Raw genomic sequence first — 12,396 nt, forward strand, 5'->3', positions numbered from 1 at the left:
GCCCAACATCTGCCTGAAAACTATTAGTCAAATAAAGTTTAAGCAAAAAAGAGGTCTTGAAAAAATATTTTCATATTTTAAGCTGTAACTCAGAGAGATAACTCAGGGTTATTTTTGTGTTTCACCAACAGTATACAGAGCATGGAAGTGACATCAGGTCTGCTTTCAGGTCTGCTTTCTGCCATGATGACAAACATTGCTTGCTTGTCATAGGGGAACCTCAGAACAATGCAGGTTTGCAGGTTATAATCAAAACAGCAAAAATAATTAATAAAAGATGTATTATTTTTCTTGTTACTCTTACCAACAAGAGTGCGTTTTCTTGTCCTGACTCCTCCACAGTCCCCATTACAGGAAGAAAACTTTGACCAGTTCGTAAACTGACAGTCATCTTGGCAGGGAATCTGGCACGTCTGTGTTAAGGATGGTAACGGGCCAGCATATTTAAGGCACTCACTGATGTCAGCCTGTCCTCCGTCTTGTCTGCGACAAGTAATTGCTGGAAGCAAAAAGGGATGAAGTTTACTTCAGTATTTTTTTCATTAATGACTCTATTCAGTTTAGTAAGTCTACAATATTCTACCACAAAATCATACTGAAAGCCCAGAATAGCTATACAACAACCTAATATTTGCAATCAGTTATATCTTGAATGAATATATTTAACATTTCTGACTTTTCTGAGATTACATTTACATTTCTATTTATCAGGACTTACTAGGGGGAAAAAAAGTATCTTACAGAAAACTGTAAATACTATACAGATTGCACCATGTTATCCACACCTGTTATATTACTTTTTACATTATCTTTTTTTTTTCCTACAGATATAACCTATAACTCAGACATTAAGAAAACTTGCAATGCCATTTTAAGTAGTTGAATATTGTATAAGCTATAAAGTTGTCTCAGCAACATATATTTTAGAAAAAAAAGCACAGACATAAAATTTAGAAAAACATATGAGTTCTGGATACAACTTAACCACCCACAACAGTATTGCTGCCTGATGTTAGAATCATAGAATCATAGAATGGTTAGGGTTGGAAGGGACCTTCAAAGGTCATCTAGTCCAACCCCCCCTGCAAGGAGCAGGGACATCCCAGACTACGTCAGGTTGCTCAGAGCCTCATCCAGCCTGGCCTTGAACGTTTCCAAAGATGGGGCCTCCACCACCTTTCTGGGCAACCTGTTCCAGTGTTCTACAACTCGCATCGTAAAAAATTTTTTCCTAGTTTCCAATCTAAATCTACCCCCCTCTATTTTAAAACCATTACCTCTCGTCCTATCGCAACTAACTAAAGGCAACAGCCTTTCCCCATCTTTCTTGTAGGCCCCCTTGAGGTACTGAAAGACCGCTATCAGGTCTCCCCGGAGCCTCCTCTTCTCCAGGCTGAACAGCCCCAACTCTCTCAGACTGTCTTCATAGGAAAGGTGCTCCAGCCCTTTTATCATCTTCGTGGCCCTCCTCTGGACCTTCTCCAACTGGTCCATGTCCTTCTTATGTTGGGAGCTCCAGAACTGGACACAGTACTCCAGGTGGGCTCTCACCAGGGCAGAGTAGAGGGGGAGAATCACCTCCCTCGACCTGCTGGCCACGCTTCTCTTGATGCAGCCCAGGACGCGGTTGGCCTTCTGGGCCGCAAGGGCGCATTGCCTGCTCATGTTAAGCTTCTCATCCACCAGCACTCCCAAGTCCTTCTCCTCAGGGCTGCTCTCAATCCATTCCCCGCCCAGCCTGTATTTGTGCCTGAGATTGCCATGACCCAGGTGCAGGACCTTGCACTTGGCCTGGTTGAACTTCATGAGGTTGGCACGGGCCCACCTCTCCAGCCTGTCAAGGTCCCTCTGGATGGCATCCCTCCCTTCCAGCGTGTCGACGGCACCACACAACTTGGTGTCGTCGGCGAACTTGCTGAGGGTGCACTCTATCCCACTGTCCACGTCGCCGACAAAGATTCTTCAGCAATTTTTAGTCTCGAAAAAGAGTTGAAGGACAAAGCATGTTTGCTAGGGATGGAGTATCAGCCAAGAGGGGTACAAAAGGACAGACATATCCTGAATAAAATCTTCTTCCTTATAAGGAAAAAAACCCAAGTGGCACAAAAGGAAGAAGTTGGAACATAGCAATTTACAAAGAGGTTTGTTTCATTAATATAGTCTTTAATAATGCTATATTATTGTTCCTCATGGATATATTTATTTTAACATGGTTACTTATCTATTATTCTAACCTAAGCCTCAGTAAATCTCAATTTATTTCCTTGCCCAAACCAACATAAAACTTACTACACAGTAACATGATTGGAAACTTCCAGTCTTATTTTTACACAATAGAATCATATTTATGCTTCTTGGCACCCAACAGCACACAGTATAGGCAGTATCTCATAATGACTGTGAAATTAATTTGGGTCATCAATTGTTGCAGTAACATTGCATCCGAACACAATATATCATTCTGTATATATATGAGGGAATATGTTTTATATTACACTCAACTCCATAATTTAAGCATAGTGCTTCAATTGTACTGACAATAATTGTTTTATTTGTATGTGAACTGAAAAAAAATGGAAATTTTACTAACCGAACTATTATAGCATAATCAAGTTCAGCTTTGGAGACAAACGGGATTTGAATGCAAAGTTTAAAAATAAAACAGAAAACTGGCTATGACTGACTGCTTCCTCCTGGAGGAAGAAGGAAGAATACTTGAGGAAACATCTTTTTTTTTTTTCTTTTTTAGATTACTGTAAGGTAATTGTAAAGGTTCAGTGAACTATGATTTTTGAAAAAACTTTTTTATCTGACCATTCTAGACTAAACTTCTACCTCATGATGACTGTAGGAAGCTGAACTTGATGACCCACATGGTCCATTTCAAGCCTGTGTGCCTACTAAAATATATCCAAAGGTCTCAAGTGAATTGTTTTTGCCACACGTATGTGGTAAAACACTGTGAAAGGGAGGGACATTTGTTTTTCCAGAGATGCTAAACAAACAGCTTTCCTGATCCTTGACTGCCCTTTGGAGCAGGGCTGCCAGCACCGTTTGTAATAGGCTCAGTACTGCATTAAATTGTGCTTATTTGGTGACCGACCAGCTGTATGTTGTCTAATACAACTATTCTGTCAAATTCTATTATTATGGGTATAGGTTACACGAGGAAATCCTTTTTTCTTCAGATATAATTATAGTGATTCAGTGAGTAAAACCAAATATCTAAAACCTGGAAATCCTTACAACAACTATCTTAAGGATGTGGTAACTGTACCTGCAATAGGTTTTCTAAAATTAAACAAATATTTTGGAAAAACACAAGTCATAGAATCATAGAATAGTTTGGGTTGGAAGGGACCTTTAAAGGTCATCTAGTCCAACCCCCATACAAGAAGCAGGGACACCTTCAAACAGATCAGGTTGCTCAGAGCCCCATCCAACCTGGCCTTGAATGTTTCCAGGGATGGGGCATCTACTACTTCTCTGGCCAACCTGTTCCAGTGAAGTCAAACCAGTATCTTCCAACAGAAGCCTAGGTTATAGTTTTGGATTCTTGTGAGATACTCTTCTCTAACAGCATACATTGGTTTCCCTGAGGTAAAAACGCAGTTCAGACTAGTTCTACCATATGGAAATTCACAGAGGTCAAACTTAAATCCTCTGTCTTGAGTTTGACCTTGACATGTGCATGCATCAGCAAAACTAACTGCATTATCTTCACTGTATTCTCAGAGAGATATAGGCCACCATTTTTAGCAATAAAAACTATACCTAGCCAAGGGCTAAAAAACGGTTCACTGATTAAGCCAATAGCTTTTAATAACCTTCTTTAAAAGTTTAATATCCATTTTAGATACTGCCTCTCCATCTAGCCCTTTGATGGTTACTTGATAGGCCATAAATACTGTCCATTGAAGAACACTGTTTCTTTCTAGCTAAACTGAGTTTTTCTAAAGTTAATATTAATTCTCTCATCTTTCTTGGTTATTAAACATTATCCCATAGGCAGATATCCACTCTGTCATAAATATTTTCAGTCTTATATTAGTGCATCTAATTTACATCAAGTAGACTCAGGTGAGAAATTCCCCTGAGGATTAACACCTTGGTTTTTTTCCAGATTAACTGTCAGTTGTAATGCAGCAATCAAAGAAGGAAAACTCTTCATTCTTGAGACTTAAATATTTCACCTTAATAACAATACAAAGTAAAGGACAGCTTGGCATACTAAACCAATTCCTGAATCTCAGTTTTCACAATGTCTGTCCATAACTATTCATGTTACTTGTAGTTAACAAGATCTGGATGATTCGCTCTATATTCCATTTTCCTAATGTTATTCTACAGTTTTGAGTATCAATTTGAACAGTTTATACTCCTTGTGACTGCTGAAGAGTGGGTATTTTTCCATTACTTAAAGCAGGGATTTTGAAAACTGTATATTAATACATTATTTTGGCCAGATAAATGTCTTACTTGACATCTGAAATGCTCTTACTGTTCGTGGAGTTACTTTTTCCACTCACAAGCTAATTTGGGCAAACTCCTCCCCTGCCTCTCTTATCAAACCCATGGTTCTTTATATTTTGTAAAAGTCGTTGAGATCAATGATTAACTCACTACAGAGGGAAGAGTCTTCAGCTGCTATAAAGCCATGCACTGCCAGACAAATTATTTTGCCTATACAACCACGTTATATTTATTACAGACATTAGCAGCAAGTGGAAAGAGCATGGTGGTTCTATTGCTGAATTAAACCGAAGTAATTGTTAAGTGAAAACATAAAACAGGAGCACAGCTAACAGAAAAATCAAATTTAACATGGAAACCATTCACTTACAAAATTGTTTTAGAATTGTTTTAGTATTTAACAATTATCTCCCAGAAGAAAGGTGTGAAATGAAAGGCAGCCTAAATTTCCTAGACAAAGGACTTCGCTGTAATTAAATCTTTATCCGACAGCATTGTTTCCACCAAGCCACAGGGGACTACAGGCTAATATATTTGTTGTTGGCATAATGAAACACTAAGATTGTATTTTAACAAGTCATTATGTGTGGGTTTATATAAAACACTTGCCAGTGTTACCATCACTAGCACACTTCATTAAGATTTCACTGAGATGTGAGATTCAATGACCCCTACACCTAAAAATTAAAGCATTTTATAAATTAACATACTCCACATCCTTTGTTTTACAATACACTTCTGATACATTTTTTTAATTGTTAAGTGTTTTTAACAACAAAAATATTCAGTTTATTTTCTAGAAAGGCATGAAATATTTCAACACACTAACTTTTTTACATCTCCTATCAATGTTGCCTAGGCTATGATTTAATCTATGTTTATGTCTTTTTCTCTGGGACATGGCAGACTAGACATTGCACGATGAAATGTTTCTATCATGAAGTACCTTAATCAGGAGCACGTGCCAATAATATTGTGAAAATACAAGCCTGAGCATTCTTTACGCGCTAAAGAGAATAACAATGTGTTTCTGCCAAATAAAGTTGTCTGGAGATTTTGGCTCTTGCTTTGTCAATAAAAAATTAATTCCTCATGTAAATACTGCTCTTGAGCACTTGTCGAAATTCTTATTTCAGTACAAAACTTCAAGCTGCTGTTTGTCCTTTGCAGTGACCAAAATATGAATCAGGCAATAGGGCACCCTCATCTGTTAAGCCTCAGTGACATTAAAAGAGAAGTTTATAGCTCCAGGAAGGAGCAGCACTCCTTCATGATTTTGTCTCCTTTCTCGTGCTTTCAATGAAGGCATGGAAACCCCACATGAGTAAATTCTCCCACCCCTATAAGCGATGCCCAGAGAGGTAGGCCACTGTCGCTGCTTAGCCACAGTGAGAGGAAAGGGCTTTTGAACACGGGTTCTGCCTCCAAGCCTCCCCACGGCTCAAACAAGCCTGCAAGGCCTCCTCGTGTGCTCGTGGCCATCTTGGGAAGCTTCCTTCAATTCCCCCCCTACACTGTAATTCAAATAACTCTATATCCACCCTGCAAATGAAGAATAGTGAGAGCTCAGGATCAGCTCTTTAATAATGGCCAATTCCCAGCAACATCATTATAGCTCTTCAGATATTTTCTCTGACAGTCAGGTTACTTAAGCTTCTGCTTAAATTTTACAAATAACCTTCCTCTTGCTATTACAGGATATGCTGCCAGATTTCACAATTTTCATCCCATTCCTCCTACAAAACTCTGAGGAAGATTTATGATGGCAAGGACTGCAGGCTGTGCATCCTTTTGCAAATCTCTTTTCGGTCACTGGGATAGCCCTTACCATGTGCATCCATCCATATACATCATGATGTGATTAGGCTATTGCAGTTTGGGCACTCAAGCTTATCATCTGCTACATGTCCTCTTCACTAGCATTGGGATGCAGTCCAACAAGCCCTACTTAAATTTGCAGAAGCTACTGGCACAAAACAAGCCTTTTTAGTAAGTTTCCTAGGCTTTCCTATATGGTTCAAAAGGGATTTGAACTGTATTTCTAAGTAAGTTCCTTCAGAAGTAATTGGATTGGAGGTTTACCTGACACAGATTTTTTAAGATATGAGCATAATATAACACAAATCTGCCTAAGTTATTCACAATTTCAAACTTCATATAGTAATCTATCTCACTGAGCAAAGCACTACTTTGAAGTTATCTATGTGCTAATAAATGTCAGCCTTAAGAATAAAAAGTAGTATTTCTTAGCACACCCTCACTGGAGCAGGTTCCTCTCACAGTGAGTTTTACAGTCTACATTCCCATCAAATACTAGCAGCCTGGCTTTATCAAGCACTTACTTTCTTGTTATAGTTTGGGGGAATTTTTGGTGTTTTATATTTGTCAATACTCTGTGCCATTCCCTCCTGGGTTTCAGATGACTCAACAAGACTCAATTTACTCTTGTTAATCGAGAAACAGCTTATGAAAATAAACACAATGTAAATGCTGTTGCAGTAAAATATTGCTTTTTTTTTTCTACATTTCCTATTCCTGTTGGACGGGGTCAAAAGGAAGTTTCAAACTCCTTGCTGATGCATCTATAACATCCTCTCTTGAGGGTTTTGAACAAAAGACAGTTAGAAGACGTAAGTTACTGCAATCTGCAATTCTATAATACATTCCTGGCCTGCTTAGCCACTGTTAACAGGCATTTTACCAGTGATACGATGGTAAATTTTCATTGATCATAGAAATACAACATAATTGTCATGAATATTGGCCTTGTTCAAATAAGGTTCATGACTACAACAATGAATTTGCTGGTCAGCTATTAAATGCTATGTTACTATATTTAAATTCAGATATAAGTATCTGTCCATCATTTGCAAGAATAATTAACAAACTTTGTTCTTTAAAAAATTCTAAAAAAATATGTTCCTAAAACAAAAAAACACCAAACCCTTTTATTCTCTTTCCTCTGCATTGACCCAAGTTCTAATTTTGTGACATGTTCATCTAAACTGACATGATTTGTAACAAAACCTTCATTATACAAGACAGCTAGAAACAGAGCTGTCTTTAACAATGAATCACAATTTCAAACTTTATGATTCACCCAAGTATCTCTTCTGCCAAGGAAGGCCAATGTGATAAAAAAGCTAAAGAATGGAAATGTAAATAGTAAAGCTGTGATATAAAGGAAGGCATTATGCTCTAGTTTCTCATAGAGTCTTCACATCAGACACCTATTCAGTCATTTTTAATTATTTCTAACTTGTAGTTTTTCCTTCAGATTTAATTATTTTTCTACCTAAAATATGACGAGCACAAACAATTTTCTTCAAAATAAACTGCTATCAAATGCGTAGTCAGATGTGCTCTGTCCCTGCTGTACATCCTTATTCTTTCTTGTTTAACACATTTGCTGATACGTTACATGTTACAGTGTGCATAGGCAATCAGATCAGAAATAGGACAAACTAATAGCATTGGCAACATACCCTTGCACTGAAAAGAGGAACTGAGAACTGTTCTCGCATACAAGAATGCAATTACTTGCTCTACTGAGTATGGACACAAAATGAAACGACAATCAACAGGAAACCAAAAGGCTGAGCTTACTTCTATAAAATTATAGTTTCACCTTGTCACCAAAAATCAATTACCACGAACAGATGAAAGAATGTGTGATTTCTGCATTCATAAGCATCAGAAATTTGAGAGATAACTCTTTTTCAATTGAAAAAGAAATGCTGCTATGTCTACATTTTCACAGTATGGTAAACATTTGTACAGAAATCACCCACAAGCAGTTAAATGACCTGTTCAAAATATCGTTATTCCAGTATCGCATTATAAACGCAGCATCAGAATGCTATACCAAATGGATTTCATATTTCAGTGTTCAGCATCTCCTGATTTTGGGGTGGTTAAAAGGACTTGCAGCTCAGTCTTTTCTGTATCTACATCACAAAATAACCTTTAAATACATGATTTACAGTACAGAACTGTCAATAACATATTGTCATGCAAAGTTTTCCATAGCCTGTAGAAGCTTTATGTATGACAAGTTAAGTATGCAAGAGAGAATCAAGAATCAGCAGGGAGAGGGGATAAACCCTCTTCCAGAGTCTTTCTTCAGAAACTGGTGAAATCTTTCTAATACTGTCCAGGGCAGAGCTCAGTCAGCCAGATGCTTGCTTTCAGATCAGCCTCCCTTCAGTGAGCACCTTACATGAAATAAACTCTTGTGCAGGGAACCAAACAAAATAATGTGCACCATTGAAACTTCACACATGGCTATTTTCATGGCAAGATTTGAAATGTAAGAGGAGAAGGGGAATATGTTAATACCCTATGTAAAAGACAACCTATATAAAATAAATAAAACACACTATCCATCTTCAAAATGCAATTTTCTGAGGTGCAAAGTAAATAAAGCTTCAACCAGTAATCTTTGGAAAACATATTTCTGCAATTCTAAAGTGACAGTTACTTTTCTGCAAAAATTCAACTGTTACTTCCAAGACATATTCATTGTTTAAGAAAACAGAAAATATCTCAAGAAAAACTGTTCTGGTTTACTTAGCTCCTACAGAATATCAGCTTACATTACTGAGCACAAAAGTAAAAGACATATTCAAGACATTGCCAGTATTAAAACACCAAGACATGATACATAATAGATCTGAGTTCAAAACTTACATTTTATGTTAATTTATGTAATTTACATTAATGGGAAAAATATTGGGTCTAAAAAGTCTCTGTCTTTAATGCCTGTAACTTTTGCCACTGTAACAGGCTAGATAACATTTAGATTCATATTCAGATACTTGGACTGAGGCACAATAATCTTTGGTTATCCAACTTAAATAACTTTCTCTGTGAGTTCTACTATAAAATTTATAAATTGGATAGACTTAATAAAAAGCAAGAGCAAACAAAAATCTCTCTTTTCTAACAGTTGATCTCAGAAACATTTACAGAATTCTACCAAAACCACTCGCTTTCTTCAGATTTAGCTGCTCGCAGGGTTCTTAATTAATGATTGTTCATCCTACCACTTGACCACATTACACTAGAGAGCTACTTCCATTATATCTGCTTGTAAGAACAAGGCTACTGCTTGAATACATCATCCTTTGTGAGATCAAACTCTGTGTAGTACACCAGAGGGCAATTCTGCTAATCTATTTTACCAGATTTGAAAACTGCACCCCCAGTAATCCCAAAATAATGTATCACTCTGCATGTGTGTGTACCACATATGATTGAAACCATAATTTAAAAAAGGAAAGTCTCACGAGGCACAAGAATAATAAAAAACAATTTACATGCAGTATAGTTAGCTGACATTCTTTATTAACTGACCTTGAGGCAAAGTCAAGAGATTTTGAACTGCAAGCACAGGAGATACAATTTTGTACTATCTGAACTCCTACCATCAAAGAGAGAAATCTTGTTTTCTCAATGTGTAATCTGAATGTATCCTTCAGAGCTACTAGAAACAGACTGCATTAGTGATAAACCTTTGAAAGAATTACCACAGGCAGAAGTCTTAAGTATCAGCAGGCAACACCTTCAGGTTTCATTTTGTGGTAAGCCCTGAACTGATCTCCTGTAACACTTTCTGAGTAAGTGTTAGGAGTTACTAGCTTAAGGTATATTCTATGACTTAATTTTAAGTATATCATAACTGCCTGTAGTACTGCAAGGAAGTTAATGACCAGAACACTTCACTTCTGCAGTTAGCACTGTCCTTGCTCAGGAATTCCACAACCTGCTGAGCCAATATTGTTTTAATGGATAGAAGTTTGCACTCAGAAAAGACGAAAAAAAAAAAACTTCCTGGAATTCAGGGCTGACTAGTAGTTCAAAGCAATTCAATTACTGTAACACAGTAAGTAGGAACTGAAATTATTTTCATACTGAGTTTATTTAATGCACCTAAAAATCTCTCTCCTGACTATACTTAACAGTCACACATAAATAGTTCTGTTAAATCTATAAAACTCTCTATGATGAAAAGTGACAGTAAAGCTGGATAGGGATGCTAAAATTATTTGTTATAGAATCATAGAATGGTTAGGGTTGGAAGGACCTTCAAAGGTCATCTAGTCCAACACCCCTGCAACAAGCAGGGACACCCCTGACTAGATCAGGTTGCTTAGAGCCTCATCCAGCCTGGTGTCATAGTTCAGCCCCGATCAGGACCAGACTACGCAGTCTCTCTCTCGCTCCCCCCACCCTCCGAGAGAATAGGAGGAGATGATATAAGAAAAACGGCTCAAGCTTTGAGATAAGGACGGGGAGAAATCCTTAAAGTTACCGTCACGGGCAAAACAGACTCGACTTGGGGAAAACTATTCATTTATTTCTAAAATTAGCAGGAGAATGAGACAGGGAACAAGATAACCTCCCCCCACCCCTCCCTCTTCCCGGGCTTAACATTATCTCTACTACCTTCCCCTCCCGAGCGGCACAGGGGGCGGAAAAGGGAATGGGGGTCGCGGTCAGTTCATAACACGTTTTACACCGCTGTATCATTGTCGGGGGAAAAACTCCTCGCATTCCTCCTCTGCTCCAGCGTGGGGTCCCTCCCACGGGCCACAGTCCTTCGTGAAACTCCTCCGGCGTGGGTCATCTCTTCCATCTCTAGAACAGCTGTCCCAGCGGGCCCTCCACGGGCCACAGCCTCCTTCAGGCCTCCACCTGCTCCGGCGTGGGGTCCTCCATGGGCTGCAGGTGGATCTCTGCCCCTCTGTGGGCCTCCATGGGCTGCAGGGGGACAACCCGCTCCACCATGGTCTTCACCACGAGTTGCAGAGGAATCTTGGCCAGGAGCCATGTTACTCCTCCCCCTCCTTCTGAACTGACCTTGGCGTCTGCAGCCGTTCCTCACAACAGGCTGGCAGACGTCTCTCAGGATCCTTTTTACATCTTATTCACTTCTCATCTCCTCTCCCCTTCTTGCAGCCAGGCTGGGCCGAGTTGGGCCCAGTCGGCTGCCCGGCGGGAGGCCAGAGGGTGAGGCCTGCAAGGCCCATGAGGCTCGCGCCTCCCCCTCTCTGCCTCCCGCTCATCTGCTTCACATCTTCTCCACTTTTTTTTCTATTTTCCCCTACTTAAATACGTTATCGCAGAGGTGTTATCACGGGACATTCTGCTACCAATTGGCTTGGCCTTGGCCAGCAGCAGGTCCGCCCTAAGCCCGGCCGAGTCCACTGAACAAAGGGGAGCGACTTCTAGCAGTTTCCTACAGAAGCTACCACCTTAGGCCCCCCCTCACTAACAGAACCGGAACACCTGGCCTTGAACGTTTCCAGGGATGGGGCCTCCACCACCTTTCTGGGCAACCTGTTCCAGTGTTCTACAACTCGCATCTTAAAAAAATTTTTCCTAATATCCAATCTAAATCTACCCCCCTCTATTTTAAAACCATTACTCCTTGTCCTATCGCAACAGGCCCTACTGAACAGCCTCTCCCCATCTTTCTTGTAGGCCCCCTTGAGGTACTGGAAGACCGCTATCAGGTCTCCCCGGAGCCTCCTCTTCTCCACACTGAACAGCCCCAACTCTCTCAGACTGTCTTCATAGGAAAGGTGCTCCAGCCCTTTTATCATCTTCGTGGCCCTCCTCTGGACCTTCTCCAACTGGTCCATGTCCTTCTTGTGTTGGGGGCTCCAGAACTGGACACAGTACTCCAGGTGGGGTCTCACCAGGGCAGAGTAGAGGGGGAGAATCACCTCCCTCGACCTGCTGGCCACGCTTCTCTTGATGCAGCCCAGGATGCGGTTGGCCTTCCGGGCCGCAAGGGCGCATTGCCTGCTCATGTTAAGCTTCTCATCCACCAGCACTCCCAAGTCCTTCTCCTCAGGGCTGCTCTCAATCCATTCCCCGCCCAGCCTGTATTTGTGCCTGAGATTGCCATGACCCAGG

The 12,396-nt window shown here is 40.0% G+C and overlaps 1 protein-coding gene across 1 annotated transcript in view; it reads right to left on the reverse strand.

Annotated features, from left to right (window-relative positions):
- Positions 1-12,396, reverse strand: part of THSD7A (thrombospondin type 1 domain containing 7A) — a 230,822-nt gene that overhangs the window by 46,191 nt on the left and 172,235 nt on the right. Inside the window, exon 14 of the mRNA XM_086742407.1 lies at positions 305-499. Within this exon, the coding sequence (XP_086598533.1) occupies positions 305-499 (195 nt within the window). The remainder of the gene's footprint in view (positions 1-304; positions 500-12,396) is intronic.

This window comes from Chlamydotis macqueenii, chromosome 2 (assembly GCF_036417535.1).
Source record: "Chlamydotis macqueenii isolate bChlMac1 chromosome 2, bChlMac1.mat, whole genome shotgun sequence".
Lineage (NCBI taxonomy): Eukaryota > Metazoa > Chordata > Aves > Otidiformes > Otididae > Chlamydotis > Chlamydotis macqueenii.